The 26903-nt window shown below is 38.1% G+C and overlaps 1 protein-coding gene across 4 annotated transcripts in view; it reads right to left on the minus strand.

Annotated features, from left to right (window-relative positions):
- The window catches only part of FRY (FRY microtubule binding protein), a 449099-nt gene that overhangs the window by 67788 nt on the left and 354408 nt on the right, over nt 1-26903 (minus strand). For 3 of the 4 annotated variants that reach the window (XM_037037290.1, XM_037037291.1, XM_037037292.1), the window contains exons 52-59: nt 26442-26450; nt 17189-17389; nt 16057-16218; nt 13277-13443; nt 11707-11896; nt 7185-7334; nt 6016-6114; nt 3354-3437 (exon numbers count right to left, since the gene is read on the minus strand). In XM_037037290.1, coding sequence (XP_036893185.1) covers nt 3354-3437; nt 6016-6114; nt 7185-7334; nt 11707-11896; nt 13277-13443; nt 16057-16218; nt 17189-17389; nt 26442-26450 — 1062 coding nt within the window. The remainder of the gene's footprint in view (nt 1-3353; nt 3438-6015; nt 6115-7184; nt 7335-11706; nt 11897-13276; nt 13444-16056; nt 16219-17188; nt 17390-26441; nt 26451-26903) is intronic. The other variant, XM_037037293.1, reaches the window with a different exon arrangement.

Here is a 26903-nt window from a genome sequence, read left to right on the forward strand (position 1 = left end):
ATATCCAGTGTTTTGATCTCTGCATCTGGTTGATTGCTTATTTCCATTTTGTTCAGTTCTTTTTCTGGAGTTTTGTTCTCATCTTTCATTTGGGCCATATTTCTTGGTTTCCTCATTTGGACAGACATCTTGTGTTTGTTTCTATGTATTTCTATTTCTTTGACTCCTTGTCTTAGTAACATGGCCTATTGTATATAAGTGCACCCATAATTTGGATGGGGTGGAACCTTAAGTAATTGCCACGGTGGGGCAGCCTTTGGAAACCAGGTTGATGGAGTCTCAGATATGGTGTTGCTACTCTGTGGCTCTGTGTGGGGGAGGGTTCAGGAAGAGGACAGTGCTGCTGCCTGGCATCTGAAGTTTTGTCCAAGTGGAAGCTGTCCCCTGAACTTGCCCTGATGCCAGACACTTCAGTTTCTCCTCGTATGCCACTGGTGCCCTCTAGCTGCTCTTCCGGTGCTGTAGTCCAGAGGGAGCGAGTCTTTGTAAGTCCTAAGTCCATTGAGGGCCCTTTAAAAGGAGACTCCTGAGAGTTCTGTAGTCTTCCACTGCTCCAACTCCCACTGATTTTTACAGCCAGAAGCTATGGGGTTTACCTTCCTGTCACTGGAACCCTGGGCTAGGTGGTCTGGCATGGGACTGGGATACCTCCAAATTTTTACCCATCACACATGGGTATGGGACCACCCCTCTGTGTTTCCACATCTTCCTGCCTCTTCATGTCTTTATTATTCATACCTATCTGGATGAATGTGACTTTTCTAATTCCCTGGTTGTTGGACTTTCACACAGCTTGATTTTCTAATGATTCTGGGTGATATTTGTTTTGTGGTCTAGTTATACTTTTTCTTTGGTTCTCTATTTTTCATATTATATGGATGGATACCTCATGGATAGACCTTGTATGACAAAGCCACTCAATGGAGCAGAGTTGAAAGCTTTATTAAGATCATGAACAAAAGAAGGATGTCCACTTTCATCACTTTTATTCAACATAGTATTGGAAGTCCTAGCCACAGCAATCAGAAAAGAAAAAGAAATGAAAGTCATCCAATTAGAAAGGAAGAAGTTAAACCACCATTATTTGAAGATGTCATGATAGTTTTTATAGAGAACCCTAAAGAATCCACAAAAAACCTATAAATTGATGAATTAATACAATAATGTAGCAGGAAACAAAGTTAATATTCAGAAATCAGTTGCATTTGTATAGAACAATAACAAAATATCAGAAAGTGAAATTAAGAAAACAACCTCACTTAAAATTGTATCAAAGAAATTAAATACCTAGGAATAAATTTAAACAAGGAAGTAAAAGACCTGTCCTCATAAAGTTGTAAGACATTGAAGAAATGGAAAAATATACAAATAAATAGAAGCATATACTGTGCTTTAACATTGTTATATATCCATACTACCCACAGCACTCTATAGACTCAATACAATATCTGTCAAAATACTAATGGCATTTTTCATGGAACTGCAACAAAAAATCCTAAAATGTACATAGAACCACAAATGCTAAATAGCCAAAGCCTGAGAAGAACAAAGTCAGAGGTATTGCACTATTATCAAACTATAGTATAAGGCTATAGCAATCAACCAGATGGTACTGGAATAAAAACAGACACATGGATCAATGAAACAGAATTGAGAGCCTGGAAATAAACCTATGTCTATGTGGTTAATTAAACTATGCCAAAGGAGTCAAGAATAATCAATGGGATAAAGAAAGTCTCTTCAATAAATGGAGACACATACAAAAGAATGAAAGCAGACCACTTCCTTACATTATATACAAGAATAAATTCAAAGTAGATTAAAACGTAAATGTAACACCCCAAACCTTAAAGCTATGAGGAAAACACAGAAAGTAAACTCTTTGACATGACTATTAGTAATAATTTAATATGTCTTCTGAGGCAATGAAACAAAAATAAATAAGTGGGATGATATCAAAATAAAGAGATTTTGCACAGTGAAAGAAACCATCAACAAAACAAAAAGACAACCTACTAAATAGATGAAGATATTCATCAGTGATACATCCAATAAGAGATTAACATCTAAAATATATAAGGAACTCATACAGCTTAACACCAAAACAACAGTCGAATTAAAAAATGGGCAGAGGACTTGAATAGGACATTCAGATAGAAAACAGACATGTGAAAAGATGTCAGTATCACCAATCATCAGTGAAATGCAAATTAAAATCACAATGAGACATCATCTCACATCTGTCAGAAAGGCTGTTATCAATAAATGAACAAACAAGTGTTGGAGGAGATGTGGAGAAAAGGTGGGATTGTAAATTGGTGCAGGTACTATGGAAAACAGTAGGAGGGTCTGCTAAATATTAAAAATAGAATTACCATGTGACACAGCAACCTGCTTCTGTGTATTTGAAGAAATCCAAAACACTAATTTTAAAAGACATATGCATCCCTATGTTCATTGTGGCAGTATTTACAAGTGAAGATACGGAAGCAACCTAAGTTTTTATCAATATAAGGTTGGATAAAGAAGTTGTGGTACATACATACAATCAAATATTAATCAGCCATAAGAAATGAAATTTTGCCATGTTGTGACAAGATGGATAGATTTAGAGGGTATTATGCTAAGAGAAATATGTCAGACAAAGACAAATATATTGTTTCATCTATGTGTGAAATCTAAAAAACTAAACAAACAAACGAAACAGATACAGAACAAATTGATGGTTGCTAGATGGGAGGGATGTGGGGTCTGGGTGAAAAAGGTGAGGGGAATAAGAAGGAGAAATTGGCAGTTGCAGTCAGAGGGATATAAAGTACAACATAGGGAATACTGTGATATCTACATATGGTGTCATCTAAACTCATTGGGGAGATCATTTCATAAGTTATATAAATGTCTAATCGTTAAGTTGTACACCTGAAACTGATGTATTATTACATGTCAACTATAGTTGAAAATTTAAAAAAATTAAAAAATAGAGTGCTGAAATGTCAACAAAGACTCTTCTTTGAAGTAACCAAGGGATTTAGTGATGGATAGATGAAAATGGTTTCACATTTTGAATGAAGAACAGAATTATTAGAAAATAATTAGTATAGTTAGGCAATGTCCAGAAGAAAGGTTATTTTTCTACCTCTATCTTTCCAAAAACAAGACCCCTCTACCCCAAACCTCATCAACACACGGTCATGCTTGGTCTGAACCTCCTTCTGTTATACTTTTCTGGTTTCATGTGGATGCATGGATGACTCATTTTGCCTCTTTCTCAAGTCCTATGATTCTCAGATGGATCAAAACCAACACACAAGGTCAGAGTACAGAAAAGGTAAACTCTCAAAGACTATTCTTACCTTTTCTTCTGAATCCCCTGGCTGACAGGTAATCACTCCATCTCTTGATCCCCCAGCAAATGTTGCCTTACAGTTTGCCAGCCACTGTTGTCATAAGGAGACACAGACATAGGTAAATTCACTCATGTTCTAAGAATGTGTTATCATTGCCTCTGCCAGAAAAAAATAATTTAGTTTTTAATCACAGTAACATAAAAATTGCTTGTAATGACTTTTTGAAAATTATTCTTTTTGATTGAAGATGAACTATTTGAAGTAAAACCATTTGTTTAAGTGGGCTCAGTGATGTTCATTGAAAAATACAATTTTGCTCTGGCCATGTGGCTCAGTTGGTGTGAGTGTTGTCCCACACACCTAAAGGTTGGGGATTTGATTCCTGGTCAGGGCACATACCTAGGCTGCAGGATCAATTCCCAGTTGGGGCGCAAATGAGAGACAACTGATTGACATTTCTCTCTTATGTCAATGTTTCCCCACCCCTCTTTATCCTTTTCTTTCTCTCTAAAATCAATTAAAAAAAAAGCCTTGGGTGAGGATTAAAAAAGTAAAATGTCAACACTGTGATATATTACTCTGAAGAATTCCACTAGACCATTCCTAATTTATGTATAAATTAAAACAAATTCATATAGAGTTAGAAAACTTTCATATAATTGAAATTAGGTTAAGGCCCAACACTTCCTCCCTGGCTGGGTGATTCAGACAATGCAACCTGACTCATGCCACATCTACTTCTCTGTCACATTGAGGTAGGTTCTGAGGGGACAGTTCTACTTGAATGAAAGAAAGGCTAATGGTTCTGCCACTTATTTACTTATTTATTTATTCATTTATTTACTTACTTACTTACTTATAGAGAGGGGAAGGGAGGGAGACAGAGAGAGAGAAACACTGATGTTGCCTCCCACACACACCCTGACCAGGGACTAAACCCAGGCATGTGCCCTGACCAGGAATTGAATCCATGACCTTTTGCTTTGTAGGATGCTGTCCAGTCATCTGAGTCATAGGAGTCAGGGCTGGTTCAGCTATTTACAGAGTCTGCCAGTCCTAAGCATCTAATAGTAACTAATCCAGATGTGAAAATGAACCTCTGGGCAGAAGACAAAAAAAAAACAACTGAAGGACTGAAGTTAACACCTGACATCAAAAGACTGGTTGCTTCACCAACCAGAATGAAAGGATTGATTTATTAACCGATGACTGAGAAGCTGGAAAGCAATACCAGGTAAGGAGCCACAGAAATTGATGACAACAGGAAATGTTATAGTAGAATGTTAGAACTCTTGCCTTGTGACAGGTCACAAGAAGATCAATAACAATAGCAAAAAACCAGTAATTTGTATGTATGAGGCACTGTGTTGGATATTTTCTCCATATATTATTTATACTTAATGGCAATATTCTGTTGTGGTTTCAATACCATACTTCTTCCGCCTNAGTTAACACCTGACATCAAAAGACTGGTTGCTTCACCAATCAGAATGAAAGGATTGATTTATTAACCAATGACTGAGAAGCTGGAAAGCAATACCAGGTAAGGAGCCACGGAAATTGATGACAACAGGAAATGTTATAGTAGAATGTTAGAACTCTTGCCTTGTGACAGGTCACAAGAAGATCAATAACAATAGCAAAAAACCAGTAATTTGTATGTATGAGGCACTGTGTTGGATATTTTCTCCATATATTATTTATACTTAATGGCAATATTCTGTTGTGGTTTCAATACCATACTTCTTCCGCCTAGCTAATGAGATAGTGGTAGCAACTCCCAGAATAGTAGTGAGCATTAAATGATTTAATTTAAGATATAACTCTTATCAGGTTGCTGGACACACAGAATTCAGGAAATGATAGTTGTTACAACTATTTAAAATTATTATATTCTTACAAAAACTTGGTACATTTATTATTATCAGTCTTGTAGATGATCAATCTGAGGTAAGAGGTCAGTAACTTATCCAAGGTGCCTAACCTTCATACAACTAAGCAGTGATTGGAGGCCAAGTTCATCTGACTTCAAAATCCACGCTCTTTCTATAGTGTCTGGACTATTAAGTGCTTCATAGATACTACATAATAATTTGTCAGAAATCAGGGGGTTTGGATCACCTCTGTCTCCATCATTTTACATTCTAGATCTAGGTCTAATCTAGAAGAAAATAGTTAGGAGCAGGATTGGAGGCCAAGAGAAGTAATGAGACCAGGGAGGAACAGGCCCCAAGAATGGTTAAGAGGAGAAGAGAAATAAAATCCATCTCAAACTAGTCTCGGGTGAGCTAGCACTGGAAGGAAGTAATTAACAATTTTAAATCTCAGAGAACAGGTAAACATTGATGAAGTGATATCTGAAGCAGATACCTACTTTGTCCAATTTCTTGGTAGGGAAATTATGGAGCTAAAAATGAAAGCTGAAAACTGTCCTGTGTAGCTATCGCTTTTATATCATCCACAGCATTGACAGTTCCACCACCACTGAACTGGAATTGTAATCCCTAGCAGAGGAATAGATGAAGTCAGTCTTTTCCCCATAGCACCTCTCTTAGGTTCATGCCAAACCCTCCCAAGAACTCACAGTGGCTAGTTTTAATGGAATGCAGACACACAGCAACACATTTGGTTTTAATAGAATGCAGACACACAGCAACACAATGCTTACTGAGAGAGTGGCCTCTTTTCTGTTGTTGTACGTGTCCAGATATTCTTGCAGTTCTAAAACACTGAACTTGAGCTTGTCAAGAAGTCCACAAGAAAGGAGCTAAAGATAGGAAAATAATTTGTATTAAAACAACCGAGAGAGATACCTGGACAAGGCATGACTACACAGAAGAGAGAAGTATACTTATAAGTGAATGGGGAAGGGCATCCTTTTATGTAAAGTGTGCAATTTTTAATTTTGCTACAATTGCACTGAATAGTAGCTTGCTGACCCAAATGTCCTATGAAAATATCCATTTTCCCATATCAGTGCAGACGGACAAATCTTAGCAAGTATTCTACAGAAGCCCACATTAAGATAGGCTGTCCATTTCATGCATGGATGCCAGTATATTCACCCAGTAACACTCGCAGTAGTGTGAAGACAAATGTCCATATAGGCTTTCAAACTGATTTTGTGTTTAATTTGTACTTTAAGTCATTTAAGAAAGAATGATTTCTCAGATTTCATGCCCTGCTGCAAGACAGCCAAACACCAATCATCTATTTAGCAAGAATGACTTCCCAGAGACTTTTAAAATCAAATCACATCCTCACTGGTTTTAAACCTTGGTAATAATCCAAAATACAAGGTGGTTCTGTGATATGTATGGGAGATGTACAGGAAGGCAACCCTCCACCCTGCCCCCCCACACCTTCAATGAGCTTGCCAGTCTTGCAGGGTTAGAGTCATGTTCATAAAGTCACAAGTCAGAAGTCAGCCAAGGACGGTTTTAATCATCCTTTATACTCATTGCTTGCCACTTGGGGTGAACGAATTTATCCAGAGGGCGGGTGGGGTAAATGATGACATGTTGCCTCTGTAGTCACATCTGGCTGGGCAACCTGGCATTGTGCAGACAGGTGAGGTCAGCTCTAGGGGTCTAACTCACTATATTCATAGCTGTCAAAGTCAGAGTCACCAGAGAGAGGTGGAGCTTTCTCCTGGTGATCTTCAACGACCTGCCTTCATTACTGTGCTGACTCCAGCCTCTGGGAGTCACATCACAACCAGCACTGCTCACAAACAATGTAATTGTCGCTCAAACCACAAGACAAACAAGCCTCCCTGTTGTCCACACCAGGAGCTGGGTAGGCCACAGGCCACCAGAGCACGACGGGGACACTCACGGTCTCAGCATCCACAAAAAGGGTGGGGCACTCTGAGCAGGAGGTGAGCATCTGGGAGGAGCTGACGAACTTGGACCCGATCCCCCGGAGGTTGTCTCCAAGGTAACTGGCTGCATCACAGGTCAGGAAGCAGAACCTTTTCTGAATATTCTGAAAGGCAAAATAGTTATCACATAAAGTTTTAAGGTATGGACTAGATTTAGAAAAATCTTTATAGAAATATTGAATGAGCATAGGTCCTCAGTGTATATGGCTGGGAGGGATGGGAGTAAGGTGAATGTTTGTCTGAAGTAAATAATCATACCGTGTGGACCAAGTTTCTTCCTAAAACATCACTTTCCAACATGCAGATGCTCATATAGTCTTTCCAACAAGTGTGGCTTTTCTTTGTGCTGATGGCCAGTGTTGATCAGCAGCTGGGTCCTCCTAGCTTATCTGTCCGATCACCAAGAAGTAACCCAGGTTATATCAATGTGGGTGAGACAAAACAAATCACAAGCTGGAAGTCCTTTCTGTTTCCTAAGGTCACAGCTCCCTGAGACAAAGCTGAAATAGTACCATTTCAGCTTCTGGAGAATGAAAGAGTATACATGCTACCTGGGACCTACAACAGTATTTCCCCTGGGAGTGTGTCTGATTGACTCTGCCCTATAGCTCTGTCCACATGAACTCATTAATTTTCACAACCAAGTGACTAAACTGAGGTTAAGAGAAATGAAGGCACTTGTTTAAGCTCGTACAAGTAGTAAGTGATAGAGTAGGGGTAAGCCTCACTCCAGCACTCATATTCCTCCCATAAATGTGTAACACTTCCAAAAAGTCACTGTTCCTCTCGCATTGCCTGAAGAAAAATTACAATTAGGAAGAGTCTGATTCACTATGCCTGTGTCGGTGCCCAAATGACAACATTTTTAGCCTCCAAATGTCTAACACACAGTATCTTTAACCAAAAGAATAAAAATACTTAATGAAAAACTAATTCCAGTTCTAGGCACCAACCTCCACAAAGAGAGGTCACACCTTTTGAGTTGTAGACTTTCCTCCACGAGAAAGCCGATCTGCAGCTGATTCTTTATAAGTTATGCTAGGAAAATGCCAACCATGTTGCATATGATATAACTGAGAATCTTGGTGTAATGCATAACAGACATCTGTCTTTATGGCGTTATGCTACTTTTCCATACAAACTTCCCCTCCCAAAACCTGACAGGATGTTAAAGCAGAAGGGAACAGGAGATACCATGTCTAGCATCACGGCAGCCAGTCGAGTGGCAGAGCTGGGAGTGGGATTCAGAGTCCCCAAGCAGTTTGGGCTTCTCCCCACCTTGCCATGGACGAGGTGAGACCTGGGTTTGTTGTTTATCATACCAAGAAGTCGGGTCTGCCAGGGAACCACACAGAGAGGCAGGTGCTATTTAAGGGACATAAATTCAGTTTTGTCCTCTTGACTTCCACATGAACACGCCCTGTAATCTGGTGGCATGGTATGATGCAATGGCAATATTCTAACACAGGAACAGCAGGAAGGAAATACACTAACTGAGACACTTGGAAAGATGCCCATACAGGATTGTTAGAAACCGTTTCCTTGCTTTGAAAACCAAATTATTTTTGCAATTGCCTCCTTTCTGCTCCCTTAAGCTCATCTAAACATAGGAAAATGTGGTGTTCAGACTCACAGGAAAATGTCTGAAAATAGTTAACAGACTTGGTGAGGATATGATAAGAGATTAATAGACTATATGTAGAAATGTATTTCAATGCTAGCATATTTTATTAATACCTATTTTGCTACTGTTATTTCCCTTAATCACATGATATTTGATAGTAGTTTGGAAAGTTCTCAAGGCTAAATGTAAATATTAAAACCGAAACGGGAGGATTACATTTGTATTATTATTGCAGATAAACTCCATAGGGATTGATCTAACACAGTGATGAAAAAAAGCCAAACCCAGTAGCCTCCTGGGGCCCACTTCCACCCCCCCAGCTCTTGTGACAATCTGTTATCTATTGGCATTCAGTCAGAAGCTGAACATTTAAGATTTCCATGAAAAATTTCTGTTCATTTTTCATACATTTACCGAGTACCTATTAGTGAGGGTGCTGGCTGCTGGGGAGTCAAATTAAGGCCCTGTTACCTGCCCAGGGGACAGGGAAAGGGAGAAATGTAAAGGAGGCTTCACTCACTGAAGTGATATCCACCAGGGGCTTACATACAATTGGGAGGACAGTCCAGGGACAAGAGCAGAGATAACCTCTCTGAGCAGAGGGGAAAGTATTGCTCAGGACTATAAAATTGAGCATGAATAGTCTAGTAAGAGAAAAAAGTTACAACAACAGCCTTAGATATGCATTATTAATCATTATTAAAAAATAGACTTTAGAACAACCTAAAGAAATTACTTTATGCCCTGACTGGTGTGGCTCAGTGGGTTGGGTGTCATCCTGCAAACCCAAAGTTCACTGGTTTAATTCCTAGTCAGGGCACATGCCTAGGCTGTGGGCCAAGCCCCAGTTGGGGGCATGTGAGAGACAACTGATTATGTTTCTCTCTTACATTGTATGTATCTCTCTTTCTTTCTCCCTTCCCCTTTCTCCCAAAATAAATTGAAAAAAATAAAAAAAGGATTGAGTTTGCTCTTGAATCCTTACCAATGAAATCAATCATAAATGGTAGCTTTCTGGTAGTTTGTTTTAAAAATTCAATCTGGTTTAATGTTAGAGTGTTTCTGGAATTTTTATCTTTCAGCAGCCAGTTGTTTTCTGTCTTAAGCCTGACAGCCTTTCCAGTCCCCAGTTAATCTCAGACACAGCCTTAGTTTGTCCACTTCAACTTCTAATAGGTTTCACTAAGGGTAAATGAATACCAGTGAGAAACCATGCTCTTAGCACTATTGATCTAAAGTTCTCCAAACATGGAACACAGGAGGGCCTTGAGGCTGAAAGACAATTTCCTTTTATGTTAACTAAATGACAACTTCCTGATCTTGAAATTATTTAAGGCAGGTAATCCCAGTTTTTTCATTTTCACTTATATACTGGCAATCCCTCATTTTCCGGCCTTTCCCTCCTGCCACGGCTCTTCCTGAAGGTGGTTGGAGGGCTCATTTCTCAGTCCAACCAAGTTACCATCCCTGTCTCTGCACACATAACGGAACTTAACCTCTGGAAAAGGTCAGGAGGGTTCTAACACGTCTGTTCACTTATCCACCTACTATTCACGTCCACTTAGAGTTGGAAGCACACAGTCCTTTTCCATTTTTCCCTTGTATTATCAGTGGCAGTTCTGCTTTATACATTCTTAAAAGTAAAGTTTAGAAAAATGCTTCTCTGAAAATACTTCAAGAAAAGCATTTTCATTATAGGAAAGTAGAAACTTGAAAGAAAAAAACCAGACACCCATAATCTCACTACCCCCAGTAAACTACAATGAAATATTAGTGTATAATCTTCATTATTTCCTAGGCTCCTTAAAAAAGGAGCAATATTCTACATATATTTTTAAACTAGTTTTCTTGTTAACTGTATGATAACCATGTTTCCATGTCACCATTCAAACATAGCACACAGGGTCAGTTAACTCTGATGATGCTTGAAGGCCTCTGAGTTTCTTCCTAACAAGGCACTTTTCCTCTTCTTTGGCTGCCTCCAATGCCCACCAACATTCTACGAAATTTGGAGAGTGAATGTTCAGAGCAAGACCGAGAAAAACAATTTTCAAGACCGGAGATAGGCAAGCATAAAAATAAACTTTCAAGCACCAATCAGGAGTTGAGTTCTGGCCATCTCTGCAGTAGAGTCTTGTTTTTAAGTGTGTTTGAGGCTAACAGCAGAATCTGAAGGTGTCCACAGGAGAGGCACCTACACAGAGCTGTGTGTGTGTCCAAGACCTTTGGGGGCCAGGCTGGAGGGACTGAAATCCAGCATCCCTCTGCTGGCCACATCTGGTACTGCAACCCTTTGGGGTTGGGGATGGGGGTTCCAGTTTGCACAAGGACACTGTGGAGTAAATGCGCTATGCTTCACACAAGAGACACAGAAGATGACCTTTCATCTGTTCAGAAGCAGCTAAGTGAACTATGCATGGGTTCACAGCTATGGCTGGCATGTTTAAGGAATTAATAGGGGGGATAAAAGACAAAGGAAAAACAGATAATGAAGAAAAAAAGATGCAGGAGAGGTCTTAGCAGGGGTGAAAGAAATGCTTGGAGGAAGATTCTATGTAATGGCCCTGATATCATATTGGCCTGGGATTCATGGCACCAATAAAGGCCACAATGTCAGAGTGAGTGGGATGTCACGGCAGCCTAAGTTATTTGAGGTAATCTTCACTATGCCAGTGTGTGTAGGTTGAGTGGGTCAGGTTCAGCAGAAGAAAGGATGAGGTCAGAGGACTCAGAGAGATATTTGGAGGAGAAAATAGTATAAACCCAGAACTAAATAGCAATTCCTTCTTAAATGAGAAGCTTGCTGGCTCCCTGGAGAGCCCAAATGTTCTGACTTGAGGTGAACACTGTACCTTAAACAAGGAGGAGAACACATGAAATGTGTACACAGCACAGGAGCCATCGGAGTCACACATGAGCTGATTGATGTGGCTGCGCCAGGCTTCCTCAGCATCGTCGCAGGCTGCAGGCTGAAATGCAGCCAGGATGGCCGAGAAGAAGGGTGAAGGAGGTGGAGAGACTCTCCTGTCACCTTCTCCAAAGCTGGAAGAAATGACAATGTCTGTGTCAAGAAGTGATGTCCTTCTTCCCTTACAGGATGGTCTGAGTGCTACTCCTGAGTCAGCTTCACAAGGGGCCCACCCTGACCACTCCTTCATTTGAGGTTTGCTTTGGGAACTTGGCTTTTAATCAAAGGTCTCTGAGATTCTTTTTGATTTTACAAAATAGAATTCTCATCTCTAGATTTTCTGATTCTTTTCTATTGATTCCTCTCTACAGAGCCCTCAGCGACTCTGTCATGTGCGTAGCTGGCCACTCCTGTAGACACAGGAATGTTCCTTCCTGGGCTCTGGCCCTTTCAGTGGTTGCCATTTTTTGTTGTGAAAAACGAGAACAAAAATTTTGAATCTTTTAACTTTTTTAAATGAGTTCATATGCATAAATGCCCAGAAGAAAAGTGGAGGGAGGAAAGGAAAGAGAAATGCAAAGAGAAACAAAGAAAGGAGAGAATATGAACAAAAGTTAAAAGGCAAATTATTCTCTAGGCATTGCCATAAGCAATTTGTTGAGTGGATACTGGCCACTATAACAGTGGAACTTTGCTACTTAGCTTTTATTTTCAATGTTCAGAGAAGTAATTTTAAGGCTCTGACTTTCTTTTCCTGAAGTAAATTTGTAGCATTAATGTTTTTGATTTATTATAGACACTGCATTAATGTTTACATCTCTATTCCTATTTAAATTTTTTCCTATTTGTATTCTCTGGCTATATACATCTCACTTATCTCAGTGACCAGAGGGGAGAGGGGAGGGAATTTCAGGGGAAAGAGGGGAAGGATTCACAGGAACAAGTATAAAGGATACATGGACAACAACTAAGGGGGGTGGAAATGGGAGGGAGGTAGGGACCACTGGGGGGGTAGGTTGGGATGGGAGTAAAAGACAGAAATCTGTACTTGAACAATAATTAAATTAGAAAAATTATTTTTAAAAAAGGAAATACCAGCCACAAGGCAGGAAGCCACCCACTCAAAAAAGAGTAGGTATTTAGCTTATAAAGAGCCTCTTGTTCCGATCTTTTTACTCAAAATGGAAAGAACTTCTCATTTCCAAGGCTTGCCAATCTTGCTTATTTTCAAAGCTCACAAGGTTTGGATCATGTCCCCAGGTTCTGCTATGGCTTTGTATGTTATTCTGTGGCTCTATGAGTTCCTACATGAGTACTTTTTGGTTCCACGTAGGCCTACACTGGGGGTGAATGGTTCCAACCTGCTAGGAGCCTTCCAGGTTACGTGGCAGTTTGAACTCCTTTGTAAGGAGGTTCCAGCAGTGGGAGTGTGACATTCAATTTGAGTCAGAGTGATTGAACTCCCACGGACCACGCACATTGGCAACACGCATTTCTACCAAGTGCTTCTCTACCTTGCCAGATTGAACTGGTCCAGAGCTTGGTTGCCTTTTTCTTCTGCCTCAGTCATATCCAGACTAAAGCTATCGCTGCATTCGAAAGTTGCTGGGAGTTCATTGATGGAACTAGAAAGATCATCTTCATGCACAGTGGTGTCCTCCTCCTCCTGGACAGCTTCAGCCTGGAAGAATGAAGAGAGAAAAGAATCCCCGGCCCAATATATGAGAATACATGGGAAGGTCTGTTCAACCAAAGGAAAAGAGGCTGAAATCCTGACAATGACAGGTGTTGTGGGCTTTTGTTTCCTAGCTATAATGTCATCAACTTCTATAAGCAGACTTAGGAATTAGCTGAAGTTCTGTTCTTTCTTCATTTTTCAGTTTTCTCCACAATAGTTCCCAAAAAGGCTGTCAAGAGCTTACCATATTTGACCTGTGATTATGGAATACAAATGCTAAACTTGGAAAGACCACAGTGCCCCACATTTGAAAAGGAAATGATGCCCCATGTGGGAAAGGCCTTGACTAGTGTGTCATCAGGGCTGGAGCTGGGGTTAGAAACAACAGCACTGGATTCAGAACGTTTTCCCACTGAACATGCTCAGCCTATCCAGAGCTGACTCTCCAACATAGAATCCTTCACCTATGGAAACTAGAATTTAGAACTGTCAGTGACAGTACAGTAGCTGTTCAAGAAATGTGTCCAGTGTGTGTGAGTGCTCCCTAGTGGTCCCTGAACTACCACACTGCCAGGCCTTTCCACACTGAAAATCCTCCGAGTTCCACTGACCTACAGTGTCTTCTTGGGAATATCCCTTGAAGATAACAGATACGAGGGGCACTTTCCTGTTACTGTAAAATGCAGAATGAGCAACACAATGAAAGGGCTGCAGGGCAGGCAGAACCAGGATCAGGGAGGGGCAGGAAGGAGTCATAACAAGCCACATGGAAACAGAAGCTGGGCTTGAAGCCGGGCCAGGGGGGCCAGGGGGGCCAGGGGGAGACTGATTGTTCTTTATAAGAGAAAGGAAGATGACTGGGTAACAAACCAGAAGAGGAGAGGAAGAAATTACACGTTCATGTTTCAGTGAGTTATTTTTTTTAAAGCAATCACAAACGCAGGGCAAAAATAGAACTGTGTATGAATTAAAGCATTATCATGTTTGACATCTAGTCACCCATTTCATATTCTGAATTGAAGATTAATAAGGAAATTAACAGGAGTGTTAAAAGATGTGTTAGGGAGTTAGCACATCTCACATTTTTGAAAGAATTATTTATATGTACTGGGTATTGGAGACTTATCCATATCTGTTTTCTTCCTGCTTTTCAAAATTGCATGAGACTGGCCATGGTCACTGGTCTGGGTTATTAGTGTGCATACACTATTATGGAATGGCTGAGTTCTTATAAAAGTATCTTTCATTTTCTTTTCGTAACATCACAGATATATCAAACATTGCAAAAACCCAGATTATGTTGAGACAGAGATAGCTTTCCAGAAATTAAACTCAATCTTTTCTTGATAGAATTAGATGATTTCTGTGAGTCCAAAAATATTATTACTCAGGCAAAGCTTTCTATGAGCAATCTATATAGTTGAGCATTCAAAATAGAAAAATTGAGAAAATGCCTGTGCCAAGACTGAGAAACATGAAGTCATTTCCATGAAATTTAATTTCTTAATTTTAGGGTTGCTGGTGCTTTAACTTCAGGTAAGTTTCCTTTCTGAAAAAGGACTCTACTAACACTAAGAATCCTGGATCAGCATCTCTTTGCAATGGGACAATCTTAAAAATAATTTTGCTTTAAGCTTCAGTATTTTTAGGTGATGCATTTTGGTTGGTTTCCCTTAGTTTATAGTACATAAGATTTTTCTAGATTTCAGATCTGTTTTTAGTGCACTATAAAAGAATCCAAAATATTACTGTTTTTCCATTATTATATTTTTCCATTAGAAGTATCAGAGAGAATGTACTTTTATAATTTTTTCTATTTTATTTTTTCTTTCAAATTTATCATAATATCAAGATAGAGACAACTTTATCTTAACAGGAATAGGTTGTTTTGGTATATCTAGTGTAAGAAAATAAAATCTGAATCTGATGGGCACATATATGAACACCATGGGAGTGAACAGTTTTACAGAGGGGATATCTTCTGGAAATTTTGATAAAGTAAGCTTTTCTTTTAAGCTGAACTTTTAAATAAGAAGATTGTGTCCATTACTTACTTTTCTCCTCAGAGAGCCCAGCTAGGACTGTTTTGTGCGAATCTTCTTTGTTTATAATAGTGGGACTGGTACTGAAAATTCTGACAGTAAAATTCTGCCAAAAGGCGGGGGCTGAATCAATGTACAAATTGTATAATTGGTTCCTACATAGGAAAAAATTTCCTGCGATACATATATACACCCACACTTCAATAGCACATTGTTTTATGAGAGTCATGACAAAAAAGAGCAGTTTGCCAGTCACAGCAGTCTCAGGCATACACCAATTTGTTCTGTCATTAATTAATCAGCTGTGTTTTCCTGTATGGAAAATGCAGACTGTTTCATTTGAAAAAGACTTCATATCAAAAGAACAAGAGGGTGGCAACTCCAGTTACAAGGCAACTCCAGAAAAACCCCCTCAAAACATAGGCTGAGATGCACGAACTCAATTATTTCAAAAAAGAAAGAAAGAAAAAGATAAAAGTAACCCCTCTAATCACAACCCCCTAGAAATTCTCAGAAAATTGGAAGGACTTTTTCTTTAAGAAAACTATAATCATAATTGCCAAAATCTCTTCACCTTGGAACCCTCAGAAATCTGAAGATTATTCATATCAGGCAAAGAAGAGTCAAAGCTAGCCATTCTGGTGCTATAGGAATGAGGGTCAGCCGGGGTCATGTCACAGGCAGAAGTGAGCAATTCCACGGGATTGGCCTCTTCAGAAGGGGAGAGATTCATAATCTGTTGACAAAACAAAGGAAATAATTCAGTGTGATGTTTGCTAAAACTCTAATTCTTCTTTCCATAGGAGTACAGACCACTGTATGAACTAATTGGTGGTTGATACGTCTTGTTTACTATATATAGTTCACTGTTACCAGGACTTAAACATGGGAGCTGGCAGCCTGGAGTGAGATGGCATAGCACCTAACACACAAACACCTACACTTTCAGATACTCATATCAAAATGTTCATCTGTCATAGTTCCTAAAATTTAGATGTCTGAGGAATTTTAAAAAAGACCCTGGCATAATTAAAGTTATTTTGGGAAAATCTAGGCCCTAACACATTTGATGGCATCCAGCAACTGCTAATAATATAACAAGTACCCAGGCATTTGCTTTCATTTTCAACTTAGAGAAGAGGCCAGTGTGATTCGATTACCACTTGATGGTAATCGAAACAGCCTGGTATTGGCATAAGAACAGACACATAGACCAATGGAACAGAGTACAGAACCCAGAAACAAACCCAAGCCTCTATGGTCAATTAATATTTGACAAAGGAGGCAGAAGCATAAAATAGAGTAAAAATAGCCTCTTCAACAAATGGTGGTGTTGGGAGATCCAGACAGCTACATGCAAAAAAAAAAAAAAAAAAAAAAAGAAACTCAATCACCAACTTACACCATACACAAAAATAATTTCAAGGTGGATAAAAGACTTAAATATAAATTGTGACACCATAAAAGTCCTAGAGGAGAACATATGCAGGAAAATCTCAGATATTCCATGCAGCAATATTTTTACTGATTTGTCCCTTAGAGCAAGGGACATCAAGGAAAGAATAAATGAATGGGATCTCATCAAGATGGTTCAGAGTATAGTTGAGCAACTCTGGAAGTTTCTTTAGCTCATCTGGAAACTGTGCTACTGCTTTAGTCTCAAAAACTAACCCCCCAGTTTCTGCAGTGGGAGAGCTTGTACTTACCAGGTTTGAGTGCTCCAGGATCTGGCTGGTTGTGAGGTCCTCCTCCTCAGATGATTCATCGGAGTCCTCGTGGTTCATTTTACTCAGACTGGGAGAACTTCCAGAAAGCTGTCTCTCTTCTAGAAGCTGCATGTCACACTTGTCCAGGCTGTCCAGAGAACGCCTGCGCACACCCCAGTTGAAGTTGTCCATACTCTCACCCTGAAATCACACCATCAGCTGTTTTTGTGTGTCCAAACTGACTGCTTTCACATAACCTTCACACAATCAGTTAGTCATGGCTTAGAAGTAAATATTTGCATTATTTACCTCATGTCTTTTGGTACCGAACCTTTTGTGACATGATGGGAAAAGTAGTAAAAGCAAATTGTTTTCACTTTCATGCATATTGTCATAGGTAGTCTTGGCCACACTTTTATATAATGTGGTGGGTAATACTATGTTTTTTAAAAGTGCTTTTGGGTAAACTCTATAAATGATCAGTGTTTCCAGAAATCAGGAAGAAGGAGACCATTGAGAGTAAAATATGTTAAAAAAACATGTGCTCCCAACCCTTGTTTAGTGCCGTTCTCAGAAGGAGCAAAAGTGGAGCTATGCTACACATCCTCTAGGTATTAAGGAGAAGAGCATTAGACAAACATTCCATTGTTTTCACAGAGAAAATGCAGAGTTAAAAGGATGGGGGAGCGGCTGGGAAAGCTGGCCAGTCATGCACTATGCAAAGGCCCCAGCAGCAGGGCTCAGCTTTGGCTTTTGGATCATTCTCATTAATTGTCCCAACACAGAAAATAGTTATTTTCCTGTACCTGAAATGGCTCACTTGATACCAAGCATTACTGCTCACCTGTACCCTTTCTTAATATTTTTCAATTACAGTTTACATTCAATATTATTTTGTATTAGTTTTAGTTGTACAGCACAGTGGCAAGACAATCGTGTACTTGACAAAGTGGACCCACAATATTTCTGGTACCAACCTGCTATCACACGGTTATTACAATATCATTGACTGTATTCCTTATGCTGTGCTTTATATCCCTGTGACTACTTTGTAATTGTCGATTTGAACTTCTTAATTCCTTCATCTTTTTCATCCAGCCTCCTAACACCCCTCGCATCTAGCAAGCCTCAGTTTTTTCCTCAGTATTTATAGGTCTGTTTGTTTTGTTTGTCCATTTATTTTGTGCTTTAGATTCCACATATAAGTGAAATTATATGGTATTTGTCCATGTCTGCCTTATTTCTCTCAGTATAATACCCACTAAATCCATCTATGTTGTTGCAAATGGTAAGATTTTATTCTTTTTTAATGACTAATATTCCATTGTGTATATGTTAACACATCTTCTTTATTCACTTGTCTATTGATAGGTACTTGTGTTGCTTTTATATCTTGGCTATTGGAAATTATGATGCAATAAACAAAGGGGTGCATGTATCTTTTCAAATTAGTGTTTTGGATTTCTTTGTATGTACACCAGAAGTGAAATTGCTGGGTCATAAGGTAGTTCTATTTTTAATTTTTTGAGAAAAATCCATATTGTTTTCCATAGTATATATACCAGTTTGCTATTCTAACAACGATGCATGAGGGTACCCTTTGTCCACATTCTCACCAACACTTGCTATTTGTTGATTTATTGATGATAGTCATTTTGACAGGTGTGAGGTGATATCTCACTGTGGTTTTATTTTATTTTTTTCAAAAATTTTATTTATTTATCTTCAGAGGGAAGAAGAGAAACATCAATGGTTGCCTCTAGTGAGTCCCCTGCCAGGAACTGGCCTGCAACCCAGGCATGTGCCCTGAATGGGAATCAAACCGTGATTGTGTGGTTCGCAGGCCCATGCTCAATCCACTGAGCTACACCAGCCAGGGCTCACTGTAGTTTTAATATGCATTTCTCTGATGATTACTGACATTGAGCATGTTTTCATATGACTATCGGCCATCTGCATGTTCTCTTAAGATAATTGTCTATTCAGCTCCACTCCCATTTTTTACTTGGATTTTTTGTTTGGTGTTAAATTGTATGAGTTCTTCAGAAATTTTGGATATAAACCCCTTACTGGATCTTTCTTTCACAGATATGCTCTCCCATTCAGTAGGTTTTTTCGGTTTGTTAATGGTTTCCTTTGCTATGCAAAAAAATTTAGTTTGATGTAGTCCCATTTATTTTGCCTTTTGTTTTCCCTTATCCAAGGAGATATATAGAAAAATATTACTAAGACAAATGTCAGAACTATTGCCAATGTTTACTTCTACAAGTTCTATGGTGTTGAGTCTTATATTTAAGTCTTAAATCCATCTTGAGTTTAGTCTTATATGGTGTAAAAATTTAGTTGTTTCATTTTTCTGCACATTCCTATCTGTCCAAATTTCCCAACAGCATTATTTGAACACAGTCTCTAACCCACTGTATGTTCTTGCCTCCTTTGCTATATATTACTTGACCATACATGTGTGGGTTTATTTGTTCTAGTTCTGTGAAAAGTGTCATTGGTATTTTGAAAGGGATTGTATTGAATCTATAGATTGTGTTGGGTAATATGGACACTTTAATGATGTTAATTCTTCCTATCCATGAGTATGGCATATGCTTCCATTTATTTGTATCTTCTTCAATTTATTTCTACAATGTCTTATAGTCTTCTAAGTATTGGTGTTTTACCTCCTTGGTTAAATATTTTTCTAGGTATTTTATTCTTTCTGATGCAATTGTAAATGAAATTGTTTTCTTAATTTCTCTTTCTGATAATTCATTGTTGGTGTATAAAAATGCAACTAATTTCTGAATATTAATTTTGTATCCTGCTGCTTTACTGAATTCATTTATCAGTTTCAGTAACTTTTTTGGTGGAATCTTTAGAAATCATGACATCTGCAATTAATGGCAATTTTACTTCCTCCTTTCCAATCTGGGTGCCTTTTATTTCATTTTAATGTCTGATTGCTGTGGCTAGGATTTTCAGTACTATGTTGAATAAAGGTGGTGAAACTGAGTATCCTTGTCTTGTGAAAAGCACTTTTAGCTTATTCCTGTTTAGCATGTTAGCTGTGGGTTTATTATATATGGCTTTTATTATGTTGAGGTATGTTCCCTCTATTCCCATTTTGCAGAGAGTATTTATGATAAATCATCCCTGGATTTTGTCAAATGCTTCTACTGTATCTGTTGCTATAATGATATAATTTTATCCTCCATTTTGTTTATGAGGTGTATAATGTTAACTGATTTGCAGATATTGAACCATCCTTGCATCCCAGGGATAAATTCCACTTGATCATGATATATGATCTTTGCAACTGATGCATTTGTTTTGCTAATATTTTGCTGAGGATTTTTGCATGTATGTTGATCAGAGATATTTCCCTATAATTTTTAAAATTGTTTTTGTCTGGTTTTGAAATCAGGATAACGGTGGCCTTGTAAAATGACTTGGAAGACTTCTCTTAATATTTTTTGGAATAGTTTAAAAATAGGTATTCATTGTTTTTTGAATGTTTGGTAAAATTCACCTTTTTTTGGTAAAAAGACTTCTGGTCTGGGACTTTTGTTTGTTGGGAGTTTTTTGATTACTTATTAAATTTCTTTGGGAGTAATCAGTCTGTTCAGATTTTTTTTTCTTGATTTAGTCTTGGAAGATTAAATGTTTCTAAGAACTTATCCATTTTTTTCAAGATTGTCCATTTTGTTTGCATATAATTGTTATATATTGTTATATTGCATTTTCTTATAATCCTTTGTATTTTTGTGGTGTCAGTGGTCACTTTTCCTCTTTCATTTGTTTTAATTTATTCATGTCTCTCTTTTTCTCAATAATTCTGGTTAAATGTTTATCAGTTTTGTTTATTTTTTCAAAGAACCAGCTTTTATTGTCATTGGTTTTTCTATTGTTTTATTAGATTCTATTTTATTTCCACCCTGATCTTTATTATTTCCTTCCTTCTACTCCCTTTGGGTTTTTTTTCTCCTATTTCCTTCAGTGTAAGGTTAGATTGTTTATTTGAGATTTTCATGTTGGTTTTTTTTTTGAGGTATGCCTGTATTGTTATAAATTTCCCTGTTAGGGTGGCTTTTACTGTAGATTTTGGGTTGTTAAATGTCTTTTCATTTTCATTTGTCTCAAGGTATCTTTTGATATCTTTACTGTTCTCATTGTTAGCCAATTCATTGTTTAGTAAAATATTAATTACTCTCCATGTGTTTATGTGTTTTTTAGTTTCTTTCCTTTAAATGATTTCTAGTTTCATACCATTGTGGTCAAAGAAAATGCTTGATAAGATTCAATCTTCTTAAACTTATTAAGAATTGCTATGTGTTCTATCCTGAAAATTTTTCTATGTGCACTTGAAAAGAATATTTTCTGCTTCTTTGGGCTGAAATCCACATGGTTCTATATAAGGTCACTGTTTTCTGGTTGACTTTCTGTGTGGAAGACATATCCACTGATGTCAATGGGGTGTTGAAGTTCCATACTATGATGTTTTACTGTTGATCTCTCCCTTTATGTATATCAATATTTACTTTATATATGTAGATGCTTCTATTTTGGGTGCATAAGTGTTTACAAGGGTTATATCCTTTTGTTGGATTGGTCTCTTTATCATTATGTAATGTCCTTCTTTGTCTCTTATTATATTATTTGTTTTAAAATCTATTTTGTCGATATAAGTATTGATATCCCACATTTTGTTTCCATTTGCATGAAATATCTTTTTTGCATCTCTTTAGTTTCAGTCTGTGTGTGTCTTTCAATTTGAAATGGGTCTCTTGTAGACAACATATATATATATATATATATATATATATATATATATATATATATATATGTATCTTGCTTTCTTATCCATTCAGCTACTCTATGTCTTTTACTTGGAACATTTAAGCTATTTACATTTAAAGTGATTATTGATATGTAATTTTTGCCATTTTATTTTTCACATTTTGTTGCTGGGTTGTTTTTTTGTTTGTTTGTTTGTTTTTTTCTTCTTAAAGAAGTCCCTTTAATGTTTTTTGTAATACTGGTTTGGTGGTGATAAATTCCTGTAGTTTTCTCTTTTCTTAGAAGCTTTTTATCTATGCTTCAATTTTAAGTGATAGCCTTGCTGGGTAAACTGGTCTTGGTTGCAAGTTCTTGCTTTTTATCACTCTGAATATTTTGTGCTAGTCCCTTGTGGCCTGCAAATTTTCTGTTGAGAAATTAGCTGACAGTCTTATGGAGTTGCCTTGTAGTTAACTAACTGCTTTCTCTTGCTGCTTTTAAGATTCTTTGTCTTTAAACTTTGCCATTTTAATTATGATGTGTTGTAGTGGTACTGTTCGGGTTCATTTTGTTTGGGACTCTTTACTTCCTGGACATGTATGTGTTTTTCCTTTACCAAGTTAGGGAAGTTTTCAGTCATTACTTCTTTTATAAAAAATTCATTTATTGATTTTAGAGAGAGCGGGAGAAGGGGGAGGGAGGAGGAGGAGAGAGAGAGAGGGAGAGAGAAAGAAACAATGATATGTTGTTCCAGTTATTTATGCATTCACTGATTGCTTCTTCTTTGTGTCCTAACTAAAGATTGAACTTGTAACCTTGGCACATCAGGATGATGCTCTAACTGAGTTTTCTAGCAAGGGCTCAGTCATTATTTCTTCAAATAGGTTCTGAATCTGTTTTTCTCTCTCTTCTCCTTCTTTTATCCATGTAATACAAATATTGTTATGCTTGATGTTGTCCCAGGTGTCCCTTAACCTGTCTTCACTGAAAAATTTTTCTTCCTATTCTGATTTGGTGTTTTCTGCTACCTTGTGTTCCAAATAGGTGATCTGACCCTCTACTTCATCTAATCACTGTTGATTCCTTATAGCACATTCTTCATTTTTGGGTGGTTCTTTTTTATAGTTTCTGTGTCCCTTTTATGCTTACTGTTTCTTTGTTGAAGTTCTCCATGAGTTCATTCTTCCCCTAAGTTCCTTGTGCATCCTTGTGACCAGTGTTTTAAACTCTGTATCTGGTAGATTGCTTGTCTCCATTAGATTTAATTCCTTTTTTCTGGAGACTTGTACTGTTCTTTCATTCCAGACATGTTTCTTTGTGTCCCAAATTTGGCTACCTCTCAGTGTTTATCTCTCTTTATTAGAGAGATGTGCTATGTGCTATTATTAGGTAGATGTGCTATGTGTCCAGTTTTGGGAGGGTGGCCTTATATAGTAGGTATCCTGTGGGGCCCAGTGGCATGGTCTCTCTGGTTACTTGAGCCCAGTGTTCCAGGATTGTCTTTGTGGGGGTTGTGTGTTCCCTGCTGTTGTAGTTGAGTCTTAATCAATGTTGGTGTGTTAGTGGATGAGTTTGAACCTCAGGCTGGCTGACCTGAGGATTAGTCATGACTGATCCTAGTCATGATCAGTCATTCTGTGCTGTGGCTGTCCCCAAAGAGTAGGGTTTGCTCTAGTAGGGTTTGAGGCCTGCTGAGATCTCTCTTTGTTTGTGCTGCTTATGAAGTTAACCAGGTGGCTCTCTGTTGTGGTCTGAGGCTGCTCACTGTGTGTGTTGGTTCTGGAGCCCCTTGGGAGGGTTTCTTGTACAGGTCAATGTCAGACACTGACTGTTATGGGCCTGGGCTACCTGTTAGGAGCTACATGGCGATCCTTGGGTGATCACTGCCCGTGATCAAATCCACTGCCCGCTGGGCTTGGATTTGCGTGGGAGGGGTCACACTGGAAAGCAAGGTCAGTGCTAAAAATACAGGGCCTGGAGGAAGTCAGCAAAAGATCCAAGGCACTCCAAGACATGCCACCACCTGCTGGCTTCCTGTAATTCTCAGCCACTGAAACAGCCATGGTTGGCATGAGATTTGGGTGAGGCACCAACTGGGTTGAGTAGTGATGTAAGTTTTTTAAAGAGCTGTGAGTTGTATCTCAGACTTGTCTGCAATTAACTATGTTAACTGTTTATTTGATCAACATAAAATGTTTTTCTAGAAACTAATTTGGGTTTTATTTCTCTTTTGTATTTTTTAATTTAGTTTACTTGATTTAAAATTTTTAACGAAATTCATTGAGGCAATATTGGTTAATAATTTATTGGTTTCAGGTGTATAATTTTGTATCATATGCATATTGAATTATGTGTTCACCATATTTTTTTCTCTCTTAAGAGAGGAATAAATGAAAACAAGTATTATATAGCCCATGGTAAGCAAATTTCAATCTAAACCAATAGGTAAACTGAATAAAATATAGCATAGAATCCTTCCATTTATTAATCATTTGAAGCACTGTCTAATGGTTCACCATTAACTTTTTATGGTGAGAGCTCAGTTAATAGCATAATAATAAAACATGAGAGATACAAATTATTGTTAAAATTAGTGAGCACTAAGTTGATTAATTTTCCTCTGGTTTAAGGATCTATTTCTTCAAGCTCCTAATAAAACAATGCTTGCCAGAATATCTCACAGATCTGTCATTTAACAGATGTTTAGCTCTTCCAAAGTCTGTTTTGTAGAAAGCAACAGGTAAGAATATCAAATACATTCTGGATATAATATATAAATTATCATTATCCAACCCTATTTATTATTGTTTTAGGACTGTTTGATTATAAAGGGAAACCAGACTCAATATGACTTTCATATTCTATAGCTGTATATGCTGTTTTACCTATATCTGCTTTGATAAATTATCACCAAACAATTTTTTTCCTGGTGGAAAAGGCTATTGTGCTGTGATTTAAAAACAGCTATTTTAGTGAAAAAATACAACAAAAACAAGAAAAGGGCAAGAGTTCTGGAAAGAAAAAGCAATGTGTGAAGAAATAAAAGAATATAAAGAAAAAGAATGCTAGATAGAAGAAAAAGAATAATATGAAAATGACTAGCAGAAATATGCAAATATAAATATAAAACATAAACTCACACAACTGGTTCTCTTGCACCAAATCAGTGGGTGGGGTGGATGAACTATCTGAGGTGACAATTCTGGAAGTGTCCCCACTGACCCTGAGACAGACCCCTGAGCTGGCACAGAAAAGGCAGAAGTCTAGGTCAGAAACCACCACTGGGCAGGGGCTGCTGCTACTGTTGGTTGGGTTGCAGATCTGGTGAAACCTGGATGAATCAGTTTTAAGAACTGGGAATTAGGGAAATCTGTCCTTGCTGGAACACTACCTGGATGTTTCGAGAGGACACACTGTCTCCATTAGAGGCAAAGGTGTTGACATTGTTTCCTGGTGGCTGCTGAGATGGAACAGTGCCGTGGTCTAGCCTAAGTTCAAGTATGTGGTGATTAAAAGCCAACAAGGACTTCTGGGTGTGGCCTAGGAACACTGCTCTTGGGGGAGCCACCATCCTCCTTCCCTAAATCCAAATGTCAGATCTGTGTTTTATGTTACGAATGAGGTCAAAAGTCAGAACAGTGTTTAGTGATTATGACAGATTTTCTCTGTGTGAGAAAATTTAGAAGATAGTTAGCTACTCCTGATGAACAGTTTGTATATGTCAGTTAGCAAATTTAACCACTCAGAATTTATACTGAGATAAAAAGCATTAATGATTGAATGTTCTAGAAATGTGGGAAATAACAGTCTTCGAAATAACTTTTCTTCATATTGGAAATCTGACAAATATGAATTACCGTTAAAGAAACTTGGTCAAAATATGTACCTAATGTACCTACTTAAATGTGACAGGTCATGGCTGCAGGCTGATCATGGGTCTGTCTGCCCAGGATGGTCCTGGTGTATGTCTGTTGTATGGGTGCAAATACTAGCACCCACTTATTTACAGAAAGGTCCTCATGTGAGTAAAAGTTTATATAATCACCATACAAAGATAGCTCCTAATTCCTGGAATATAACACATTCTGATTGGAGCCATATACGATGCATTATTTGCTGCAGCTGGTTGATTTCACCAAGGAATCTAACAACAAAACCAACCCAGTTGTGCAACGGTCTAATCAAAACCATAAGATTTCCAAGGATCATATTTAAAAGCTCACTTTCTCTCAAGATGTATCATCATGCAACTTCCAGAACGAGGCATATAAAGACTTTTAAACTCTCTTGTAGGTGCACTTTAGACAAAATTTTAAATTAGGACAACTGAGAGAAATGCTGCTTTATATCACACACCCGTCAATGTGACTCTGCACACACACAGGCACACATATGCCGGCGGGGAGCAGGAAGCAGCTGTGTTGTTATCGATCTGCAATAATGCAAAACACTGGCTCGCATACCTGGAAAAAGAACCTCCTCTTACCTGAAGCTCCTGGGCAGCAGATGGAAAGGACAGAAAAACAAATTAAAAGCTCTATTTTAAATGGTGATATTAAGAGTACTCCAGTGCTTTTGTCTTAGTTTTAACACAACAAACAGTGCTAAGAACATATACTTCAGTAGATGCAACTTAAACAAAGATAAAGTTAAACAAACACCAAATAAAAAAAATAGCATCAAACCAGAAATTCCCACCTCATACTGGTGGATGATGGAATCAGGGTAACGAGTCATAAATGTAGTTTATGAAATAGCTTTCCCCTTCAGTGGTGACTTTGGTCTCCTCAACAGTTTTTTTTTTTTTGAGTGGGGGGAATGACTAAGTACTTGTGTGAAAATTGTGAAATGTCACAGGAAAGTGAATCAGGGCCACCAACTAGGAAAAAAAGGTGGTGTCACTTAACCCTGCTCACTAGGAGAAAAGTGTGTATGATCATGGTCTCTA

The sequence above is a fragment of the Sturnira hondurensis genome, unplaced genomic scaffold (genome assembly GCF_014824575.4).
Source record: "Sturnira hondurensis isolate 20B ecotype Veracruz unplaced genomic scaffold, ASM1482457v3 Scaffold0022910, whole genome shotgun sequence".
Classification (NCBI taxonomy): Eukaryota; Metazoa; Chordata; class Mammalia; order Chiroptera; family Phyllostomidae; genus Sturnira; species Sturnira hondurensis.